The sequence below is a fragment of the Mesoplodon bidens genome (genome assembly GCF_964165515.1).
Source record: "Mesoplodon bidens genome assembly, chromosome: 3".
NCBI classification, from domain to species: Eukaryota; Metazoa; Chordata; class Mammalia; order Artiodactyla; family Ziphiidae; genus Mesoplodon; species Mesoplodon bidens.
The window spans coordinates 135,620,428-135,645,779 of NC_138178.1; the positions used below are offsets into that span (position 1 = coordinate 135,620,428).

At 36.5% G+C, this 25,352-nt stretch overlaps 1 protein-coding gene across 3 annotated transcripts in view; it reads left to right on the forward strand.

Moving 5' to 3' along the window:
- ARID4A (AT-rich interaction domain 4A) overlaps nucleotides 1-25,352 on the forward strand; it is a 57,393-nt gene that overhangs the window by 19,243 nt on the left and 12,798 nt on the right. For all 3 annotated transcript variants that reach the window (XM_081229427.1, XM_081229426.1, XM_081229428.1), the window contains 10 exons: nucleotides 765-841; nucleotides 1,228-1,394; nucleotides 10,894-10,966; nucleotides 12,004-12,098; nucleotides 12,252-12,349; nucleotides 12,891-13,122; nucleotides 15,796-16,046; nucleotides 18,525-18,719; nucleotides 21,757-21,841; nucleotides 22,667-22,808. In XM_081229427.1, coding sequence (XP_081085553.1) covers nucleotides 765-841; nucleotides 1,228-1,394; nucleotides 10,894-10,966; nucleotides 12,004-12,098; nucleotides 12,252-12,349; nucleotides 12,891-13,122; nucleotides 15,796-16,046; nucleotides 18,525-18,719; nucleotides 21,757-21,841; nucleotides 22,667-22,808 — 1,415 coding nt within the window. The remainder of the gene's footprint in view (nucleotides 1-764; nucleotides 842-1,227; nucleotides 1,395-10,893; nucleotides 10,967-12,003; nucleotides 12,099-12,251; nucleotides 12,350-12,890; nucleotides 13,123-15,795; nucleotides 16,047-18,524; nucleotides 18,720-21,756; nucleotides 21,842-22,666; nucleotides 22,809-25,352) is intronic.

Genomic DNA, 25,352 nt, shown 5'->3' on the forward strand with positions numbered 1-25,352 from the left:
GGACCAGGGCTTGAACCCGTGTCCCCTGCATTGGCAGGCGGATTCTTAACCACTGAGCCACCAGGGAAGCCCTAATTGTAAAAATTCTTTATTTTTATTATGCGTACTATTTCATATTATAAAACATGAAATTTACTTTTAATAGAATTTATATTACTAGAATAATTATTTTGACTTTTTTTCTGATTAAAAGTCAGATTTTGAACTCCAATAAAAATTAATTTTAAAAAAGGTCAGAGTTTTAGAAACCTTCCTTCACTTCAACTTTGCTTTGTTTCCAAAAAATGTAAAATTATGTATTTATTGAGTTGTGATTCTCTGTGAAAAATTTGATACCATAATATATCTTACAATGATAAAAATATTTTAATGTTACCATTTATTAAATTTTTCATACTGAACTGAATAGTAAATTTGAGAAATATGAAAGATCAAAATAGACACTATAAGGAAAACACCATGCTGGTATAAACTACCCCATATTGTAGGTAAGAGGGTTGCATAAATTGAAATATTACAAATGTGAGGCTCTCAAATTAGTGTGCTTTGAGTATGTGAATCTTTAGAATTAAGATATTAGCTTTGCCTATATTACCTCTTGCCCTTTATTAAGGATTAGGATATACATGGTCTTCTTAAAACAATTTATAGGTAAAATAATTTTGATTTTGAGATTTATATTTTCTGTGTGTTAACGTGACTCTTTAAGTGATAATTCTTATTTAATAATGGTTTCCCTCCTATTTATTCTTCTCTATAATTAGTTATTCTATAGCAAGAAAGGATATCAAGGAAGTAGACATTCTCAGTCTACCTGAATCTGAGCTCTCTGCTAAACCAGGTAAAATAAGGATGAATCAACCTATTATTTCATGATATGACTCTAAATGGCAAATTTAGTGGCAAAAGCAAGACTGAATATTTTCTGGTGCCATTTTAACTGTTTAGAGTTGATATCCACTCTTCTTTAATGCCTTTTTTTAATATCTAGATAAAGTATTTGACCTTAATTCTTTGTGTGTTTTATCACTAACATTTCTGGCAGTATTCCCTAGAGAAAAGTAAACATTAATATAATATTATAACTTATATGTTCAAATTTACTGTATCATTTTAGAAATGACAGCTGAATTTGAATCCAGATCTTCTGACTCTGAATGTCATGGCTTTGTATTATTCTGTGGTGCTAATTCCGTAACAACTGCTGAAGTACATTTTTACTTTTAGGGCTGCAGAAAGCAAGCATCTTCTTAAAAACTAGAGTTGTTCCTGATAATTGGAAAATGGATATAAGTGAAATCCTTGAGTCATCCAGTAGTGATGATGAAGTTGGCCCAGCTGAAGAAAATGATGAAGAGAAGGAAAAGGAGGCCAAAAAGGAAGAAGAAGAGATGGTACGTGAAATTTCATGTTTGTAACATATGAAAACATTTTAATACTCTAAAAATAATACCTTCGTATATTTTCCCTGTGTTTAGATTCTTTATATTATTTGTTGCTGTCTTTTTCTAGCTCAGCTTTATTTGGGGAGGGGGGAGCTTTCTGGCTTTTAGTTTAGTGGGCAAATCAGAACTAATTTTTAGTGGGTAAGAGATTACAAAGAAGAACTTTTCGGGTTAAATGAGCAGCAAGTGCAAACTTTTTTTCTTTTTATAACATCTTTTCCAAATTACCAAGGAGGAAGGAAATGTAACTTTTAGGTATATTACATGTGTTAACTCATTTAAATTATTGCCAGATGGAGTAACTGTTATTATTCTACTTTAAAGAGAAAAGTGAGGGTCAGAAAGATTAAATAACTTTCCAAAGATGACACAGCTCAAATGTGGAGAGCAGGGATTTGAACACAGGTCTGGTCTGTCTTAACTTTGAAATTTCACCTCTTTCAGACATTTCACAGTATCTCAAGGATAATGAGGATTAAAAAAAATCCTATCTAAATGGAAGAATATTTCATTTGGCAGTTGGATAAATCATAGAAAAGATTTAGATTGTATTTTATAGGTGCTAATGGTTTTCTTTGTAATATCACTGTGTTGTTAAGAATGTATATGTAATTGTAGGAAATCATTCATGAAGTACCGCATAATTGCTTACATGGATATTGCTGTCTATTTTTTCAGCAGTGTTTTGTGAAGTGGGATAAACTGTCCAGTATAGTTTTGGTTGTTATGAGGTAAAGGGGCTTCGGGGTAGACAAAGAGAATGAGTTTACTGAAAAAGACCTATTTGAGCATGAAAAATATTTGCTTGGAAAATGTGGAGTGTTTGTTTCTGTTTTACATACACAAATAAGAATTTTTGAGACAAAATGAGTGTACTTGTATGTGATATAGGGCACAGGGTATTTCTTCCCTTTTACTTCCCCTGCAGTATTTGGCTTTTTGCACTCTGAAATCAGAATGGCGGTTCATACTTACAGGCTGCCTACAGAGTTGCCATAGTAACGGGCTGTTGGTTTTAAGTGAGCATGCTCGGAAAGACAGGAAGGTTTTGCAGAGGCTTGGCGGGTTGCCAATGGAGGTTTGCCAGATGCTTTGAAATGGGCTGTCTTTCTTTTCCTTTCATGTAATGTCTGATTTTTATGTGGAAGAGAATGTAAGTAGTGCTGTATAACCCTGCGGATGCTGTGCCCTAAGAGGGAAAGCAAATATTGCAAGTCAGACTGAAAAATGTTCAGATACTGTACTGATTAAGTAGAAGGGGAATCTAACCATTTTACATGTGAAAGAAAATGCAGCATATAGGTAAGATTTTTTTTATATATTACCATTTTGATTGCCAAAAATTAGGTTAAATAAGAATTTTAGGTATTGATGATTTGGCTGATATGGTAGGACTCGTAACCAAGCGTAATTGTTTCATGTAAAAGACAGTAGGAGTCTATTTTTAGAATATCAGAGGATGAAGGCTATTTTTCTGAAACATAAGATAGATTTTGAAATGAAAATGATAATGACAGTTTGGAAAAATTGGGAATTTAAAGTCTAAATATTAAATGTGATTTTTGTATTTTATCTGTATTTATTTATAGATTATATGTTTTCAGGGTAAATAGGCCACATTTTCAGGGTGTGAACTGTTGCAGTCTGGTTTTGCTTTTTTTTTTTTTTTAAATTAACATTGAAGTTAGGATCTTATATTACCAAATACTGAAATACATAGTCTCTTTATTTTTGCTAATACTTTTAATTTGTATCCCTTTCAAAATGTATTTTCCCTGATCCCCACCCCCCAAAAAACCCTGAAATTTTAAACAAAGAGGGTTAAAAAGGCTGTGTAGTAAGGGTAGAGAGTATGGCTGTAAAATATTAAGTAGTAAACAGTGGTCTTATTATAGCTATTAATTTTGTAAAAGTCATAATGTTCTATTTAAGCTGTGAGTAAATGTTAGTGAAAAAGAATGAGGAGCAGAGGCAAGCTCTGTTACCTATTGTTTGCAGGTAGTAAGTAAAGAAATTTAAAAAGGAAAGGACCTTTGTAAGGATAGTATCTTCTTAAAATGTATTACTTAAATTATGAACTGTTAAAATTAAGTGAACCAAGATGCTTTTCATCTACTAAAGAAAAAAAAAAGCACAATCGCAAAATGTAGTCACTAATCATATGATTATTTAAAACTATTTTTCAGATATTCATTTGCATGCATACACTTTATTGAATTACCTAATAGAAACTAATTTCCTCTTTTTCTCTGGCTGTACAAGTAGATTTTCTTGAGTGAGATTTGGTTGCTTTAGAAAAAAAAAAATCAGCTGCATTTCTTGCTCTTGGATTTAAGATTTAGATGCTGAATCATTCTAACCTGTTTTGGACAGTAATTTTTAAAAATTTGATATATTGTAAAACTGAAAAGCAGTTTAATCTATATTTAGCAAAGGGAAAAAATGGATATGGTATAAAATGAATTAAAATTTGATAAACCAGGGCCTACCTGGCTTAGTCATTACAGGCCTTTACTATATAAGTGAGGCTAAGCTGTTGTATTTACATTACAGATCATATTCTTCCCAAAATGTAATTATGCTATGCTTTCCATGAGGATTTGATGTTGCTTGACAATGATCAAAAAGATCTTTTATAATATTCTGTAAACCACTGTAACAATACTTTAGCCAGCCATTTGGTGTTTGTAAATTTTATGCAGTAGAATCATACAAGTGTTAGATACTTCTGCAGTACTAATGGGCAGTGCACATTGTTTTTATATTTGATACTTTGAGTACCCTAACATAGCCTTAATAAGGAGATTTGAGATTTACTGTGGAGAAGCATCTTTTATACTTAATATTATTTTGAATTCCTAAGCATTGGTAGTTCAGGATTTGAGTACAAGAAATATATTTCATACTATTACTGGGTAGGAAGAGACTTGAGAGTCTGACAGGAAGTAGGTCCTACCTATATTGATAACTCTACGTTTTAAGTCATTGATAATTATATTGAAAAACGTTCTGGAGAATATTTTTGTGGCTATTACTTAAATGTCTTTTGTTAGGACATTTTTATATTAGAAAAGATATTACTGAATTTCCTTTTGAGCTTTGAAATTGATTGAAAAGTTCATGTAAACATAAACAATGATGTCAGGTATTCATTTACTCCTGACTTATATTCACTTTGGATGAATGTAGGAGAGTTGTCTAAGGGTAAAATAAATAGGTGAATGTTTAGAAGACTGAATATCAGGTGGGAATTTGACTAATCTTAGTTCTTTTATCCTTTTGGTTTGCTATAGGCAGGCTTATATGTTGGGCCCTTGCAAAAATCTCCTCTAATTTCATATTTAGTAATGAAAATTAGAATTTAGTGAATTTTTATAAGAAATGCTCTTTTTTTTTTTTTTTTTTTTTTGCTGTACGTGGGGCTCTCACTGTTGTGGGCTCTCCCGTTGTGGAGCACAGGCTCCAGACGCGCAGGCTCAGCGGCCATGGCTCACGGGCCCAGCCGCTCCGCGGCACGTGGGATCCTCCCGGATTCCACCTAATCAGATTAATGAGGATTGCACATTTGTACACACAAATGCACCTACATTTTAATGTACTTACAGAAAAAGGTATTTTATAGTTGTGGTAGTAAGACTGATTTTAAAACCTTAGATTTGACAGCATGTGAACCACAGCTTGATGACTGAAAGTAAGATGTATGTACCTTTTAAAATGGGGGGGGGATTACTAATTTGTTATAGGCAGGTTGTTTGTAAACTGTTTTGTGAAATTGTAAAACTGTGTCTTACCACATAACGAATATATTAGGCATGACATGTGGTTTCTGAAATTTTCTGTTTAAGTGTACACAACAGAGAAGAATGGTACCACTCTAAATTTTATGATTAACAAATTTCACTGGGCCTTCAATACTATTGGTCAGTTCTGAGTTTCTATAATCTAATCATTATCTCCTCCATTAAACCAGCAGCCCTACCCCCACTCCACTCACTTTGGAAAGAAACTAGGAGCTTCAAATTGGGAGCCAGCTCTAAACCCCACTTGCCTGCTCTCCTTCCCTTAATGTACAATCGATAGTATGTTGTCCTCTTCTGTAAGATGAGTCCCTCTTTTTAGGCTCTGGATCTCTTTCCCTTCTTTCTTGTCTTAGACTGTGAAGTATCTCTTTTCTTTCCAGCATCTTTAATCTATTCCTTTTTGTTGTAACCTTCTTATCAGCTTTTAAAAACATGCTTACATCTCTTCCAACCTTCTGGCAACCTGTCCAGATTCCTTCCACCAACCCCTCCACCTTAGGGCCAGATTGCTCAGAGGTATATACACCGTTCTATTTCCCGACACTACCACCCTGCCCCCCGTTCACTCTTAATTCACTGTAGTGCATCTTGTACTTCCATCACGCCTAAAACAACTTAACTGAGGTCACCAGTGACCTCCAGCAAATTTTGGTGCTAAGTCCAACAAATTTTTGTCATGATTTCATTTGTCTCCTTAGTAGGTATTCAGCATCTTTGACATGCCTACCTTCTTAAATCACCTGACATACATGACATTACATTTTTTTTCTGGTTTACTTCCTAACTAAATGATGTAATGGCTCCAAATCTATATGTGCATCAAAGATGTCTCTTGGGCTTCCCTGGTGGCGCAGTGGTTGAGAATCTGCCTGCTAATTCAGGGGACATGGGTTCGAGCCCTGGTCTGGGAGGATCCCACATGCCGCGGAGCAATTAAGCCCGTGAGCCACAACTACTGAGCCTGCGCGTCTGGAGCCTGTGCTCCTCAACAACAGAGTCTGCGATAGTGAGAGGCCCGCGCACTGCGATGAAGACTGGCCCCCGCTTGCCACAACTAGAGAAAGCCCTCGCACAGAAATGAAGACCCAACACAGCCCTAAAAATAAATAAATTAATTAATTAAAAAAAAAAATTCTAAGATATCTCTAAAAAAAAAAAAGTCTCTTATGTCTCTTCTTAACTCCAGACATTTATATTAAAATTCCAGTGAGGATTTCTTCATATTTTGTAAGTCCTCAAACTCTGTATGTGCAAGACTGCACTCATCTTTTCCCCCAAACCTGTCCGTTCCCTGTTTGTTCGTAATTCACTTGAATAGAAGCACCATCCACCCAATTACTCAAGCTAGATAAATGGAAGTCACCTTAATCCTCTCACTCTTGCCTCCCTATCCAATGAGACATCAGATCCTGTCTCTTCTACTTACTTTATAGCTCTCAAATTTGCCCGCTTCCCTCCGTTTCTACTCTCTGTCACCTTAGTTCAAGCCACTCTTCTCTTTCACCTAGCTAGACTGGTGCAGTAGCAACTTGTTCTTTCCATGTCCATGCTTTCCCTACTCCAGTCTGTTCCTCTGTACTGCATCGAAGTAGGTTTTTTAAAACTAGAAATATAAAAATGAGATTCCTCTTGGAATAAATTAATTTTAGGGCGCAAAAATAAAAATAAAAATAAATACCAGTCATTGACGATAAAACTGTGACTAAAATCAGCATGTCTTTAACTTCATGGAACTTTTTGAGCACTTATAACATGTTGAAACTTTAAGGACTACAAACGTGAATAACCTAAAAAAAAATCTCAGCATTAACACCTCTCTCTCACTCTCCCATGCTCTCTTTTCTCTCTGCTTCAGGGGGAGGGGTCATCTTTCCATCATCAGGTGGCAAGACTAATTCAGGCATTGATCCTCTCTTTGTGGACCGTGACAGTAGCTCCCCTTTCCCTTCCAATCCATCAAACTCAGAGAACTTTTAAAAATACAAATCTGACCTAATTCCTCTCTAGCTCTCTCAAACCTCACATCTACCCAGAGTGTCCAGTTCTGATTCTCTAACATATCATTATGAAGTCCTTTCTTAATCATAGCCTGCCTTTGCAAGCCTCACGTTTATGCTGTTTGCTCTTGTTCCCCGCCTGTATGCTCTTCACATTCTGAGGCTTTCCCTACTATTACCACCATCACCGCAGCCCCAACAGAACCATTCATCCCGTCACCTTGCTCCTGTATTCTTTTATGTATTTTACAACACTTATCACATTTTGTCGAATTGGCTGGTTTTACATTTCTACACCTCCTGCCAGACTTGAGGGCCAAAAGTGTCTTCTGATTTGAATTGCAATACTTTTGCAAAAGTCTGTGATTCATGGTAACTATCAAAAATGTTTGAGCTGTATTTGAAGACATAGTGTCCAAAGTCAGAAAATACATAATCTAGTAGTAGATAGATATACAACTACTATAATACTAGGAAGTTATACTCCTGCTAACTAAAATTATAAGTTTCTTAAAATTGTGATCATATTCATGCCTCTTCTATATTCTTAGCCCCTTCCCTGCCCTGGCATTTTACGGGGTGCATAGTTACTCTTCACATCCTTGACTAAACGAAGAGAAGAAGGCTCATCAGCAGTCTAGTGGGCTCCACCTCCCATTATTATAGCCCCCTCCCACTTCAAAACGCTTGAGGGATGAAAAACCCTCTTGGCTCCCGACCAGGAGAGAGACCCTGCAGGTATTGTGATAGCAAGCATAGCCCCCATACAAAAGTCATAAAGGCAGAGTCTTCTACCATGTGCAATTTTACTCTAAGGTGACTAACAAGACAGCTGTTTTTTTTAAAAAAAATGATTGTGAAGAATTACTTATTGTAAGAGATTAAGCAATTTTGAGTTTTGCAGAGACCATCAGGTAAATTTAAACTTTGTTTATAGCGTCATCTTTTTTTTTAATCGAAATAAATTTCCTTTCAAGCAGGCAGTTGTTTTTAAGTAGAATTCTTTATTCATTTATATCTTGTTTTTACACCTGATAACTGCATTCTGAACTTAAAATTTTATGGCCATAGTTTCTCATGGTACTTAAAACGCTCTTGACATCCACTAACTTTTAATTCCAATGAATTTAAACTACCAATTTTTATCTATAAAACTATATTCTTAATCATTAAGAATTTATCAAATGTTTGGCAAAACCTTAATAAATACCTAATTTGCAATTGATGGGTTCATTTTGTTTACTTGCTTTTGGAAGAAACTTTGATTTCAAACCAGTGCTTTTTAAAAACAATTGCTTTTACATATACTGGGTACAACAGTCTTCTTTGAATTCTGTAAGATCATAAATACTAAAAATGAGGTGTTAGTCTGAGGAGAGACTATTGTGATTACACGGGACAGGCAAAGCATAGAGCCAGTCTGGTATAAGTTGTTTTTGTTTTTTTCCCCATACCAGAAGTCCTTAAAATTAATATCTGAAATGATTCTTAGGCTACCAGATTACTCTTTTCTTGAGTTAACTCATTGGCAGTTGTTTTCACAACCTTGTAAAAGCAAAATGTTTTAATTCAGTTGGGGAAAAAATTGCCATGTCTTGATCTGAGTATTTAGTAAAGACCTCTATTAACTCTGTAGTGATTATTAAGTCTGTATGTATATTGCTAACTATTAAGTCTGTATATTGCTAATTGTTGAGGCTTAATAGAACTTCGACTTAAGTTTCTTAATATTGCTATAAGTCACTCTTTTTTTTTTTTTTTTTGCCGTACGCGGGCCTCTCACTGTTGTGGCCTCTCCCATTGCGGAGCACAGGCTCCGGACGCACAGGCTCAGCGGCCATGGCTCACGGGCCCAGCTGCTCCGTGGCACGTGGGATCTTCCCGGGCAGGGGCACGAACCCGTGTCCCCTGCATCGGCAGGCAGACTCTCAACCACTGCACCACCAGGGAAGCCCTATAAGTCATTCTTAATGAATGTACTGAAAGAAAAAAAAAAGACTGTACCGAGGGAAAGACTTTTCCATTGATTGCCTCATACTTTTTTTATTATGTATTTTAATCAACCTTGATTGCCTCATGTTTCTTTTTTAATATATTTTAATTAACTACATGTTTATTGATTTTGGCTATATTATTAGCTGTTAAAAACTTAAAAAAATTTTTTTTGCTATCTGGATTTGTGAGCACTCAATATTTATTGCTTGACAGTTGCCTTTGCTTTGAATATGGCTTTGAAAGACAAAAGTCTGAATTCTTGTTTTGGAACATGGAAAAATAGTAGTACTCTGGGGCTTCCCTGGTGACGCAGTGGTTAAGAATCCACCTGCCGATGCAGGGGACACGGGTTCGAGCCCTGGTCCGGGAAGATCCCACATGCCGAGGAGCAACTAAGCCTGTGTGCCACAACTACTTAGCCTGCGCTCTAGAGCCCACGAGCCACAACTACTGAGCCCACGCGCCACAACTGTTGAAGTCTGCGCACCTAGAGCCCGTGCTCCTCAACAAGAGAGGCCACCGCAATGAGAAGCCCGCGCACCGCAATGAAGAGCAGCCCCATGCTCGCTGCAACTAGAGAAAGCCCGCGGGCAGCAATGAAGACCCAATGCAGCCAAAAATAAATAAATAAATAAATCTATTTAAAAAAAGATAGTAGCGCTCTGAAATTAAATTATGATAATTTATATGAAAGAAATATATCAGTGTTTTCTTTGTTTCTCCATAGTATTGTTAAACTTCAAGAATTTTCCCAAATATTAATTTATAAGTAGTCTATCAGAAAAGGAAATATTTTGTTAAAACTCAAAATCCATTTGTTTGCATAAGAAGAAATCATTAGGTTTATATAATTAGTAAAATGTAACATTCAAATAGGTATTTGTAGGAATAGTTGTTTCTGTATCAATGTTTCCATTAGTTTTTTTTTTTCCATAGAACTAAATTGTAGTTATGTATCTAGTTTCCTTCCCTAAGAAATAATTTTCATTGTTATATTTTAAGGGGTTGCAAAGTCAACTACAGAGGCCCTTCAAGAAAGGCAAATGAGAAAAGCAGGCTACTGTGATACAAGAGGGGCTAGTGGAGTCTGGGACAAAATAAAATTTATATGGCTCATTTACATGCATTTAAATTTCTTTAAAACTTTGTGCTATCCAAACAAAAAACCTTTGCCATGCGACTTCGCAGCCTCTGGTTTATATTCATTCAACAGTAACAAAATTTTAATATTGGTATGTGGATTATTTTAAAATAATAACTACATTTGTAATCATTATGCTTATCTATCATTATATTCCTATGGGCCACATGGTATTTTTAGGATTTTTAAAAAAACACCAGATGAGGTGAAAACACTCACCCCATTCCTAAACCTTTTCCTCGTGGCTAATCTTAGTCCCCACAGTGATAATTAACGGGAAGGTTCAAGTGATAAATGGGGTGAAGAGTAGAGGTTGTATATCTTGACAGTCACATCAAGCCAGCTCTATCAAAATATGAATTAAAATATGGCATTGTAGGATTTTGAGAAAAATTCATATTTTCTGGCTTCATTAAAATTTTATCCCCTTACCTTGGGTTCCCAAAACAAAAAACAAAGAAGACAGTGTATCTCCTATTCATTGTTCTGTATATTTATATAGTTTATCTTTTCAGCCTGAGGAAGAACCTGATCCTGAAGAGAGGGACAGCTTCCTTCAACAGCTTTATAAGTTTATGGAAGACAGAGGTATTTTCATGCTTATTATTTAAAAGCAGGCATTTCTGGGAATTCTCTGGCAGTCCAGTGGTTAGGACTCAGCGTTTTCACTGCTGAGGGCCCAGGTTCAGTTCCTGATCTGGGAACTAGTGCGGCATGGCCAAAAAAAAAAAGTAGACATTTCTTTTACTGTTTTATATTCTAGGTTTATGTATTATTTTTGTTCAAATCATGGTACAGGGATTTGGATTTCAAGCCTAAGAATCACTTATAGCTGATAATAATAAGTATTGGGAATAAAGACAACTACTAATATCTAGTTTGAGTACAAATGTAGAGGAAAAGTAGTTTTGGTATAGTTAAGTTTTATCTTCTTGAGACTTATGAAACCAGAAAATATTATAATAATATTAGAGTAATAGAAAGTGAGCAATCGTAATGTAAATCTACATACCCATTATTTACTAATGGCGTTTTTGTGGCAAGTAAACTAGTCTGATCCTTGGTCTCAACAAATTAAACATAATAGCCCCTATCTAAACAGAGTAGGATTTCTAATAAAGTTAGAAGAAATAGAAGCTTTATAAATCATCATACTTATTGGCATTATGTCAGTCCTGGAAATTCTCAGATAAATCGGTTCTAGTGGCCTTCAGCAATGATCCTTCAGATGACTGCCACCCGTCTTAACGTTTGTGTTGAAGCATTCAAAATGGAACCATGGCCTAAAATGTGCCCTTTCCATTGTATGTTTTCTTGCCCAGGCTTCTTGAACCAGCAACATCATTGGCTACACCTTGCAGGCCCAAGGTTTGATTTAGTTTTATCCAATTCAGTGGCAGTTAAAGAGGTTATTTTATTAGTTGTGGCAGTAAAACTAAAGACCACCACAATACTGTGTAAAGAATATAGAGAATATTTTGTGTTGCCTTATATAATTTGAGGTTCTTTAAATATATGCCTCTGATTAGTGATATTTGGGAAATTAGAAATTGATAAGCTTTGTTTTCAACTTAGTATTTTCCGTTGGAATTAACATTGTATTTCTGTTCTCTGATATTTAAAAGGTACTCCAATCAACAAACCACCTGTTTTGGGCTATAAAGATCTCAATCTCTTCAAACTCTTCAGACTGGTTTATCATCAAGGTGGATGTGACAAGGTAAGTAAGACTGTAATGCAAAGTTAAATTGTCTAATGTTGCACTATAATATGTACTTTAGGTAATAAACACATTTTCTTAATGAACATACAGTATTAGTGTAAAGATTATTTCCCTTGGCAAACATTAACAAATAAAAACTTAATTTTCCAGATTGATAGTGGTGCTGTATGGAAGCAAATTTATATGGACCTTGGCATTCCTATTTTGAATTCAGCTGCTTCCTACAATGTAAAAACTGCTTATAGAAAGTAAGTAGTATAGTTTATTCATCAAAGAACACATATTTACAAGGAGTATTTTCCACTTAATTTGTGAACAATTAAATAAGAAAACATCAATCAAAGAACATTAAAGTCAGAGAAAGTGTATAAAAAGGTTTTGGTTAATAAATACTGTGATTGAAAGTTATTTCAGTGTACCAAGTCTTTACTCCATTTTTCATGTTCTGATTTTCTTTTCAAAATCACAGATACAGGCAGTGTTTATAGTCTGAAGTTATGATACATGTTATAGAGTTGTACCTTTTGTGGTGAACAACCTTCATATCAAAACTATGATAGCTGTGTTCAGTTATCACAAGCTCAGATTTTTCAGGAAAGAAATTTAATTTTCTGATCAATATTTTTGTCTGTTTTCCTATATAAAACACCAAGAAATCAGTAACAGAAAAAATACTTTGTAAAAAAAAGGCTTGAGTTTTACTTTTCAAAAAATATGTGTGTGTTTAATATAGTATTCAAGTTAAATGTAAAGACTAAGATTTCTTAAAATGAAATATTGTTTGTTTAGGTATCTCTATGGTTTTGAGGAGTACTGCCGTTCTGCAAATATTCAGTTCAGAACTATTCACCACCATGAACCAAAAGTAAAAGAGGAAAAAAAAGACTTAGAAGAATCCATGGAAGAGGCTCCAAAAGTAGATCAAGAAATGCCTTTAGTAGAAGTGAAGAGTGAACCTGAGGAAAATATTGATTCAAACAGTGAAAGTGAAAGAGAAGAAACAGAATTAAAATCTCCAAGGGTAAGTAGTTAAGACTAGTTTTATCTAGTTTATTTTTAGCATTATTTTAATCTTTTTATTAGGGGCATTTTCTGATATACACAAAAAGACTCCTATGAACCTAGTTTATTTTCCAGTATTTGGTTGTGCTTCAGCCAGGCTAGCCTAGCTCCCTTTCTCTAAATATACCACATATTATTTCTTCTACCTGAAAAACCATTCCTCCTCTTGTTCTCTGTTTATGTTTGTTCAAGTCATTCTCACCTGGGGTCAATCTCAAATACTCACTTCTGTCAAGTCTTTTGCTAAAGTGTCACCTCACTGAAGCCTATCCTGGTCACCTTACCTAAAATTGTAACCTATCTCCTCTCTTTGGCACTGGCAATCCCTCTAATGTTGCTGTTCCTATCTGTAATTTACTTACTTGTTCAGTTTACTATTTATTGTTTCTTTTACCCCACTCTGGACTAGTATCACACTCCACAAGGGCAAGGATTAGTGTTTATTCCATTAATTGAGAGATCCCAGGCATCTAGAATAGTGCCTGGCACATAGTAAGGACTTATTAAATAGTTGTTGAGTGAATGAATCTCCTCTTTATAATACCTGTGCCCTCAGCCAGGTGGGATCTTTTCTTTCTCTTGACTTCACAACACACTGTACAGCTCTTGTGGCAGTTTTTCATGCTCTGCCTTGTTTTCTAGTCATGTGCACACTGGTTTTATGTTCTAACTCTACTCTTCCTCTCCATTAGTATATAACTCAAATCAGGAATTGTCCCTCACTATTTTGATCTGTGTCTGATGATGTCTACACAGTAGGATTTATCAAATTTTAGAAGTAGAAAGAAAATTTAATCACACTGTCAAAGAAGTTCACTTATTGTAATGCAGCTTATTTTTCAGTGAAATTGTATTTAAAAGAAAAGGTGAAATCATCTTCTCTTTTATTTGCTCAGAAACCATTTTTTAAAACTGTCCATTTTATCATCTAGTAAATGAAATCTTCTAGTGAATTTCATGAAACATCCAAAGTGGTTTGTTTCTTTTCTTTCTTTAATTTTTAAAAATTTTGGTAAATACACATAACATAAAATTTATCATCTTCACCGTTTTTACATGTGCAGTTCAGTGGCATTAACTACATTCACATTGTTGTACAACCATCACCACCATCCATCCCCAGAACTTTTTTCATCTTGCAAAACTGAAACTGTACCTGTTAAACAGTAACTCCTCATTCCTCTCTTCCCCAGCCTCTGGCAACCACCCTTCTACTTTCTATGAATTTGACTACTCTACGTACTTCATATAAGTGGAATTATGTAGTGTTTGTCCTTTTGTGACTGGTTTATTTCACTCTGCGTAAGGTCTTCAAGGTTCATCCATGTATACATTAGAATTTCCTTCCTTTTTAAGACTGAATAATATCCATTGTATGTATTGTGGACATACTTCCTTGTCATTACATAAAGACCCTCCTCATCTTTATGTAAAACATCTGCAGAGTACTGCATAGTATGGATGTATCATAAATTTACCTTCCTCAAGATTTTGTCCAATTTTTTATGATTACAAAAAGTGATGCAATAAATATGCGTGTAAAAATGTCCTCCCCATTTATCTAAATATAGAGGCTTGTAAAAATGTCCTCCTCATTTATCTGAATACAGAGACCAGACTTCTAAAAATTGGATTTCTGGGATAAAGGTATAAGTTATACAGACCTAAATTTTGATGGATAACAGATGCTTTCATTCATTTACCTACAAATATTTAAAGAGCACCTGCCATGTGCCAGGCACTGTCTAGATCTGAGGTTACAGAAGTGAATAAGACAGAGACCCTGCCCTCATGGAACTTACAATTAAGTTCTTTTTTTTTCCCCCTACCTTTTGATGTTTAAATAGCACATAGTCGGCAACTAGGTAACACATTTGTTATACTGAGATATTGTTAAGTATTCTAGTGCTCCCAAAGTTCTTGGCTCTTTTTTTATCCTCACTTTATTCCAAGTAGAGGGGAATTCTGCCAGTGTATAGAGGTTGACTGGAAGGAGAATTTAGGAGATAATGAAATGGCTCAACAGTTTCATGGTCATTTGAGCGTGCAACAAGAGACTGGATAAAAGCTGCTGGGCGTATAACAAGTTACTGCTGGCCTAGTGAGCTCTCCAGATACTCGTTCAAAGAAATGAGCTCACTTTTTGGCCATTGATACAGTTCAGTCCTTTTAAAATGTAATCACACTGAAACACAGTGAGTGATATGTTAATTTTATCTCAGTAAACAGTAGAATTAGAGATGACAGAACTTCTAAAAACTTAAGGGACTGATTTATTATTATTAACTTACATCATTGACACTTAGATAATTCTTGAAAAATTTTTATTATAGTCAAGAAATATTAAAAGTGAGATAATAGAGTGAACACAGGAGAAAATTTTTATTTTTTATGTAGTATGTAGCCAGGGATCATAGTACACTTGGACATAATTAAGTAATTTACATGGGTTATTCTTTTCCTTTTGCAAGGAGGAGAAAAGTGTTCAGGAGTTGATGGGTTATCAGTATCATGTGTCAAGCTAGAGAGAAGACGAGTCATTGCTGTGAAGGTTTAAGGAAAAGATACATTTTTCTACATTTTTTTGCCCTTTGTAGTGATAGTTACTTTAAAGCTTTTATCCGCCTATTAGGGACGAAGGAGAATTGCTCGAGATGCAAATTCTATTAAAAAGGAAATTGAAGAAGAAAAAACAGAAGACAAATTAAAAGATAATGATACAGAAAATAAGGATGTAGATGATGACTATGAAACTGCAGAGAAAAAAGAAAATGAGTTACTACTGGGGAGAAAAAATACACCAAAGCAAAAGGAGAAGAAAATTAAAAAGCAGGAGGATTCTGACAAAGACTCAGAGGAAGAGGAAGAGAAGAGCCAAGAGAGGTACATTATCTTATATTTGTTCTCCAGAAGCACCTGTCTGGGGTACAGCAGCGCTCTGTTCCTGCTTAGAGATTCAGGTTTGAGGGAATGTTTTCTTATTGGGACTTCCATTCCTCTTGTCTAATGAAGGTGAGACACATTGTGAAGATGATGTGTATCGCCTTTCGGAATTGGAGAATATACTGGTCGCACCATTTTAATAGCACTTGTGCCCTAAACAGTGGCCTCAAAGAAGGCTGCGCCACCCAGTCAAAAGAAAGGTCCTGCAGTTGACAGCAGGGAAGGGAGCTGGAGAAAAATGGAGGAAGTGGACAAGAGGAAACAGCGACAGCAAAAATTCCATTTTAAAAAAGGTACAATGTGGGAAAGCTAACAAACACATGGGTGCACAGTACTAGCAGATGTTTCTGTGTGTTAGCTTTATCTAAGACATTTTTCTTTTTCAAGTTATTGTATTAGAATAAGTGGCATGCACCCCTGATTCTAGTTCGGAAAGTACATTCTTGCCCCACATCACAACAATTAAATTTCGGCCTTTTAATGTTCATCCTGTTTGCTGTTGAATGAAAACTGTTTTTGTTTTTTCTCATGTATTACACGCATATGGACTGAATTGACTTAAAAATAACCAGTGATTAGGCAGTCTAGCTAGATCACGGTAATGTCCAACTGTGTTCAGTTGGCCATTTCTTTGTTGTCAAATGGACTTACTAATTTTTAGACACTACTAAACAATGAATTTTAATTCAGCAACAGCAGCATAACACACTTACTTGTATAGAAGCTCTCCTCCATAGTTATTTTTTGATCATCATCTGATGCTAAATTTTCTAGAACTTTGAGTTACTAAGCAAACTTGGGAACAGTGGCCTGCTGCCCCCGACTAGTGGCTGACACCCATCTGAAAATTAGCCGTTGAGAAAATTACTGGAAAAATAGTAACGATTGGTGAGTGGGAGAGGTAATTGTATGATTCAGTACAAATAGGTACAGGAGCTTTCACAATTACAGGTGAATTAGATGAGTGACTAAAGCAAGTTCTGTCGTGAAATATGATTAGGATTAGGGAAAGTGGGAGGAAATAATTGGAGTTGAGTATAATGATGTGAGTATAGTATTTGAAATATTTGGACAATAAATTTAAGCAAAGATAAACCACTTAAAAAGTAAGGCCTAATTACAGTTGGAAGATTTGTTAAAAATAAGCATCAAAATGTGTATATTTTATAGTAATGCATCAAACATGTAATACACATATATACACATACACACTATGTGGTTTAAAAAGCCTTTATAATTAATTGATATGTAAATGGAATAAATATTTATTTTAGGGACAGAAAATTTCAGACTTGAATATGAAGAATAATATTTCCTTTTACTAAATAAAAATTGAATATACAAACATAGTCTGTATTCTCATTCAGTAGCAGGAATTATGGAAATAGGAAACTTTTTTATTTATAGAGACTTCTGTCTTAAGTAGTTTCTCATGGTGTTTTGAAATTACCTTATCAGGATATAATTGGAAGATGCCCTTGGAAAGAAAACATTCCCACTGCTAATGGGTTATCAAAGCTTCTTCATGTCGGGTCCCCAGTGGTCCCTAAAATAATGCCCTATGTTTATGACAGAACACAGTACCTCCTTTTAAACTCTTGTGACACTAGTATATCTTTGATGCAAATCTTTTCTGAATCCTTGCCAGGCTAATAAAGAATGTTTTATTTATAAAAATATGAAAAATATTGTTGGATCTCCCTATGTGAATCTCCTTTATATCTGATTATCAAAACAAAGAAGAACTGATGGGAGATGCGTAAAAACAAATAGGAATCAACATAAGATATGCAAAGCTTTGGTCTCCTGGTGCTATCCCACAGTTATAACTAGTGGCCTAAAACTCAAGTATCTATTGTTTCTTTGTTAGGGTGGGGAAACCTTTAAAATAGAAACTATCAATAGTTTAAAAGATAGAGTTACTAAGGTAGTTAGCCCTTGTTCATTATTTTGCCCACCAAAAAACTAGTCTTGGTTAAGAACCATTCTGAACTGAGCAGAAAGTAGTAGTAAAGTAGACTTAAAAGACATTTTAGTTGCAGGAAGTTAAAAACTATCTTTAGGTCATTTTCACATGTAAGGTGGCACTTGAGTACGAATCCTAAAACTTTTTTAAAGCATGTTGTCCTTATTTTGCTTTATCAAAAGTGACTTATTTGACTCCACATCATCATTAACTGTGATTATTGATTGGCCTTTAAGAAGTATGGATTTCCTTTTGGTACAGTGCACCTTTACATAATAAATAAAGTCCTTAGTAAGTAGTCTATAAAAATCTTCTCCTTCTCCTCCTTCTTCTCCTCCTCCACTGACATGAATTAGGTTGTGACTCTTCTACATGTTGGATTCTTTTAGCATATATTATTTTGTTTTCCATTAAGTTATTAGTAGCATTATCAATGTTATAACTTACTGCAGGGAAGAAACTGAAAGCAAATGTGACTCTGAAGGGGAGGAAGATGAGGACACAGAGCCTTGCCTAACAGGAACCAAAGTGAAAGTAAAATATGGACGAGGGAAAACGCAGAAAATCTATGAAGCCAGTATTAAAGGCACTGAAATTGATGACGGAGAAGTTTTATACTTGGTACATTACTATGGATGGAATGTCAGGTAAGCAAGAAATTATTTTCTTTTTTTGAAATTTCTTTCATTGGTTCAGAAAGATCAATTTAATGTTTTAAAGAACTAAAGCAAATAGTATATATGTATTTACAAAGCACACCTTGTATCTGAATTTTCCAAGACTCCTGTCATTCCCACTGCTTTACTAGCTATGTCAATGCTTCCAGCCAGAGGTCACCAGGATCACATCTGTAGTTGAACAAGTTGGATTTGTTACTCATTTTCAGTGAGGGAGAACACACAGCTTGGAGAACCACATGGCACCTCAGTTAGAGGGTGGATCTGTGAAAGCTTACAGTACCACCTTGGGGAAAAGCAATAGCCCAGGATTCTGTGGAAACATCCTGTAGGGAGCCAGGCCCATGGCGCCCAACAGTGCAAGTGGTTTTGTTCGTTTGTTTGTTTATTAAATTTATCAGAAGTCAAGCCTGTATCAAGCACTGTAACAATTCTGAATTGGTTAATTAATAAAAAAAGAATATTAGGTAGGACTTAGATCTGAGCTTCTGTTAGGTGATTTGGGGGAGGGTTTAAGGAAACGGGGCTTTGCTCTAGACTGGATGCTGTCAAGAAGTGGGGGGTAATTCTGTGATTGGCTATCTTAATCTTATCTATAAGGAGAGAAGACTAGAGCAAGGTTAATGCTATAATTGGTAAAGCAGCAGCAGTCAGGAAAATAAAAGGATGTTTGGTCATTTTTGTGGCTTGGACAATGTTCCTGTTTTTTTCTGTGTTGAGACACAACTAGGGAGTGGTCTTGTTTTTGTCTTGATCCATTATGGTCACGGAACAGACCTGTCTGATGCTGATGTTCTGTGAAGTTGTTCACATTCAGCATGAGAACAACACACCCAAGCTGTGAGGGCCAGAACAGCTCCGTAGCAACAGCAAGGCCCAGCTAATAGTACCAGGCTAGTTCCTGAATGTCAGGGACTACTTTTCTCTTTCTCCTTTAGAAAGTCTTGTGTGTTCAGTATCTCTGCTTGCCCTGTAGTTGCTTTGGGCCAGAGTGCTCCAAAATTTCCCTGCATACTCAGTGTGTGCCCTGTTTTGCCTCAATTCCCTCATCTGAATTGGGGAAGACAGAGTACCTACTTTACAGGGATTCTGTGAGAAGCAGTGCTAATATCTATATTAACATGCAAAGTTCATATAATTAGTGCCTAATATAGTTAGTAAGTGCTTAATAAACATTAACTTTCTTCAGTGAGGGGGAGTTTGGTTTCTGTCCTCTCACGTCATTTTAAAAGAGTATGGTTTTAATGAATAGCATATAAAACTTTAAAATTTCTTTTCTCTTTTCTCAAACCAGCCCCTGTGCCCTTCACATTTCTGCCAACACTAAAAACAAACTTTTTCGTCCATCTCCCCATTGTTTTGTACGTATGTACTGAATTTGGGAAGAAAGACTGCACTTACCAACCTGGAGTCCCTGCTTTGCAGTTGCAGCCCATTGTAGCCTTCTTTTTTCCTCAGATTCTATTTAGTTCACATCCATCTACTTTTATTTACCATCAGTGTGTCTGTTCTGCTTTCCAGAATTTCCCCCTTCTATCATCCTTCTGTCTCATTTTTTTAATGTTTTAACTGTATGACTCTTCATACAGTCATTTTATTACATGCTCATGTTCTTCCTAACTGGTTACCTAACTGGAATTCACATGGTTAATGGGTTTTCATTGACCTTCCATACTGCTAGATATTGGGTTAATGCAGGAGAAGATCATTTTAAACCATAGTATAGGTAGTCATGGTACTGTGTCAGCTGAACTTGCGCATATTGGAACAGTTTCCTTGTTTTGCGTGACTTCACGGTAATTCGGTAACAAAGTGAGGGTATGGTTCCCATCATCATGGTGCAGTTCAAAGCAAGGACTGCCTGTAGTTTTTTGCTTAAATGTTCAGATTTTAGATTTTGGTTGAGCTCTATAAATAACCTATATATTCATATAATATAAAAGCAATATAAATATAAAGTATAAAATAGGAAAAGAGTGGCAGTTACTCATCTAGCTGGTTGGTTCTATACATTCTTTGCAAGAATTAACTTTAGTATAAATGGTTTTGTTAGCTAGATCTCCTCGGGAACCACTACTATTATTTCTTCATAATGGTCTGGCCAGAGGTGACCCAGGAATAATATGAACGGGACATGTGAATTTCAGTAAACTACAAGTTCGTGCCCCGGTCCGGGAAGATCCCACATGCCGCGGAGCGGCTGGGCCCGTGAGCCATGGCCTCTGAGCCTGTGCGTCCGGAGCCTGTGCTCCGCAACGGGAGAGGCCACAACAGTGAGAGGCCCGCGTACCAAAAAAAAAAAAAAAAAAAAAGCTGTTATTTAGTTCTAGGAAGTTTAATTCCTTATTTGCCCCTGAGTAGTAACTTGGACTGACTATGTTAAAATCTAGAAGTGATGTCAATATTTTGGGAAAGGGGAAAATGAGGAGTTCTCAACTTGAGCTAAACAGAATAAAGATAGGTAAAGGAAATGTCTATAAAAAAATTCAGTCTTAGAGGTGCTACAGTTCAGAATAAAATTTTATTAGAAATACTGGAGGCTAGAGAGAGTTCTGAGAGGAAAAGAGTTGAAAAGGACTTCATAAAATAATCTGGAACTGAGCATATTACAAACTTGAATTTACCTGACTTGTTTTTCATTATTCGGTCAATAGAATGAATTCCAGTGCAGAATCAACTTATTTCATTAAGCTCAGATGTGTGGGAGTTGTGGAAAAGAAGGCAGTTCAAACAATCTTGAATCTGTTTAGCGTTTGCCTACCCTGATGTCCCTGTAAGCCTGTTTTCCCTGAGAAATTCTCTTGCCTTGCCCTGTTGGTGGCAGGTACATAAAACACCTAGTAGAGTACTTGGCACACATGTTACCAGCAAACTAGCATCTGTGCCCTTCACATTTCTGCCAACACTAGAACCAAATTCTTTAGCCTATCTCACTGTTGTTTTTATTTGGTGAGTACATTTCAAATAAGGTATTCTTGTGAATTTTTAATATATTCTTTATTTTAAGGTATGATGAATGGGTGAAGGCTGACAGGATAATCTGGCCGTTGGACAAAGGTGGACCAAAGAAAAAACAGAAGAAAAAAGCTAAAGTATGTACATAGGTGCCATATCCTTTATGATAGGTACAGGAATTATTCATATTGTATTTTCTATAAACATTGTTTTCTCATTGTATAATCATCTTGAGTCTTTCAAAATAATTGTGATTTTCTCTTCTACAACCCAGAAGCTTAAACAGTAAAAAATGTAAACACATTACCACGCTGTTTCAGGAAAGGTGAAAACCAGCGACCCCTAGGGCACAGACTTCAAACACAAAGGCCTATGAGGTTCTCTAGAAAAGGGGTAAAGTAGGACTGAGAGTGACAAAGAAGAGGTCAAGTTCCTCATCTAGAGAGAATGGAACTAACTACTCTGCTGTGGGATGCAGACCCAGGGTTGCCAGATTTTAGGACTTTTCAAGACAACTGTATTTTTTAAAATGCGAAATCTGATTTTTAAATGCTGGAAGCTAATACTAAATTTTAAGACATACATTGGCCCTCATGCACACCCACAATTTTCAGCCTTTGCTGTAGAGATGATGACGTATCTTTCTTTTCCTCAAGGAATAGTAAGAAACAAGGGGGAGAGCTGAGTAGTGTATAGTGTATAGCTACAGTAGTGTACAGCTCTCTAATGTACTGACTCTGACCTTCACAATATAATTGCAGTGTTACAAGTTGAAGTTGTAGAACATCATATTCATATAAGTACAAAAATATTTTAGAAAACGATTTAATTTTAATTTTTCCATAACTACAGATTAGGAGTTGACATAACAAACCTTTCTGAGTTATAGTTTTCCTTGGAGAAGTAGACTGTTCATTTTTCATAGGCTGGTGCTTCTCATACATTTTGTTGTTGTTACCCAGAACAAAGAAGACAGTGAAAAGGATGAAAAGAGGGATGAGGAGAGGCAGAAGTCAAAACGGGGACGACCTCCTTTAAAATCTACTCTTTCATCAAACATGCCATATGGTTTGTCTAAGACTCCAAACAGCGACGGAAAATCAGGTACCAGAAGTGCTCACATCAATATGCCAGACAGCTCACCTCTGTCAAATGGAATGGAAGGTGCTCAATTCTGAGAATCACTGGTTTTTAAAAAATCAATAATAAAAATAATAAAACTTCAGTTATGTGAGAGATTCATAGAAAGTCATCTAGGGTTTTTTTTTTTTAAGGAATCAATTTTATTTATTTTTGGTTGCGTTGAATCTTTGTTGCTGTGCACGGGCTTTCTCTAGTTGCGGCAAGCTGGGGCTACTCTTCGTTGTGGTGCGCGGGCTTCTCATTGCAGTGGCTTCTCTTGTTGCGGAGCACGGGCTCTAGGCATGTGGGCTTCAGTAGTTGTGGCGAATGGGCTCTAGAGCTCAGGCTCAGTAGTTGTGGCTCACGGGCTCTAGAGCACAGGCTCAATAGTTGTGGCGCACAGGCTTAGTTGCTCCACGGCATGTGGGATCTTCCCGGACCAGGGATCAAACCTGTGTCCCCTGCCTCGGCAGGCGGATTCTTAACCACTGCACCACCAGGGAAGTCCCTAGGCTTTTACTATATGATTTAAACTACAAAATTTGATTTGAAGAAAACGTTTATTTTGCTGTATCATGTTTATTTAAAATTTAGTGATGTTTTGGGCTTCCCTGGTGGCGCAGTGATTGAGAGTCCGCTTGCCGATGCAGGGGACACGGGTTCGTGCCCCGGTCCGGAAAGATCCCACATGCCGCGGAGCGGCTGGGCCCGTGAGCCATGGCCGCTGAGCCTGCGCATCTGGAGCCTGTGCTCCGCAACAGGAGAGGCCACAACAGTGAGAGGCCCGTGTACTGCAAAAAAAAAAAAAAAAAATTTAGTGATGTTTTACTTAATTAGGAATAACTTTTCTTGTTAATACCGTAGGAATATTCTTTTTTAATTATTTATTTATTTTTGGCTGCGTTGGGACTTCGTCGCTGTGCGCAGGCTTTCTCTAGGGGCGAGCGGGCTCTACTCTTTGTTGCCGTCTACTCTTCGTTACAGTGCGTGGGCTTCTCATTGCGGTGGCTTCTCTTGTTGCAGAGCACGGGCTCTAGGTGCGCGGGCTTCAATAGTTGTGGCACGTGGGCTTAGTTGCTCCGTGGCATGTGGGATCTTCCTGGACCAGGGCTTGAACCCATGTCCCCTGTGTTGGCAGGCGGATTCTTAACCACTGCACAACCAGGGAGTCCCCCATAGGAATATTCTATTTTAACAGAGAGTGCATTGACAAGCCATGCGTCCTCCTGTGTGCTGCACTGTCCTACAAAGCATGTGCCAGCGTCTTCTGTAATCTATTGCTGTTCACCTAGGATCTTTCAATAAAGTTGTGACTGTGTTTGTTGTTCAAAGACAGGACAAACTAATGTGATAGAGGCATGTTTTGTGATGAATATAGGTGAATATATTTTATTCTGATTTTACCGTTTTTCCCACTTTTCTACCTTTGTATATTTTTCCATGTAATTTAAGAAATGTTAAATTTAGAAAAACGTTCATATAAAAATTTCCCTCCCTTGAAGAAAAAAGCTTTTCTGAACCACAGGATTGCCGTGAGTCCACCATGTGGAGAAAACGGCATCTTTCCTCCTCTTTACTGCCATCTGCTGGAAGGTTGTCATAATACACAAGTGCAAGATGTCCACAAAGTGGAAGATGCCCTCTTAGATGCATGCCCATGTGCAGTGTACAGTCTACAGAACTATACATGGTCTTGCTAAACTACTTCATAAAAGTAAAAAACTACATTTAAAAAATTATTTATTTTGTTTATATTTATTTTTGGCTGCGTTGGGTCTTTGTTGCTGCGTGCAGGCTTTCTCTAGTTGTGGCGAGCGGGGGCTACTCTTCGTTGCGGTGCTTGGGCTTCTCATTGTGGTGGCTTCTCTTGTTGTGGAGCACCGGCTCTAGCTGCGCGGGCTTCAGTAGTTGCGGCACGTGGGGTCAGTAGTTGTGGCTCACGGGCTCTAGAGCGCAGGCTCAGTAGTTGTGGCGCACGGGCTTAGTAGCTCCGGGGCATGTGGGATCTCCCTAGACCAGGGCTCGAACCCATGACCCTTGTATTGGCAGGCGGATTCTTAACCACTGCGCCACCAGGGAAGTCCCTACTTTTTTTAACATGAGAAAAAATTCTAAATTCTGTATACGATAAAACCACAAAATAAAACTACAGACCTTTTCACTTAAAAAGTACATTTAAGCTTGCTTTTTTGCACTTCTTTAGAATATGAGCACCATGTGGGTAGAATTTTTGTATTTTACAACTTCTATACTGTCTTAGAACCCTAGTTATTATTTTAAAATTTTTCTGAGTTAAAGAGAATGATTTAAGGTAGCTGGCCTATACTTTCCTGTCTCTTAATCAGAGGAATATTTAAAGTTTTGAGAATTCAAGCTTCTCATTCTGTACATCTTTCCAGAATTAAGTAGAATATCATATTCCTTTCTAAGGACACAAAATGGGCATCTCATTTATTAATCAGTACCTTCTAGATCTCAGATCAAACCACTTAACATATTAACTTCATATCTCGGTACTAGTCCTTT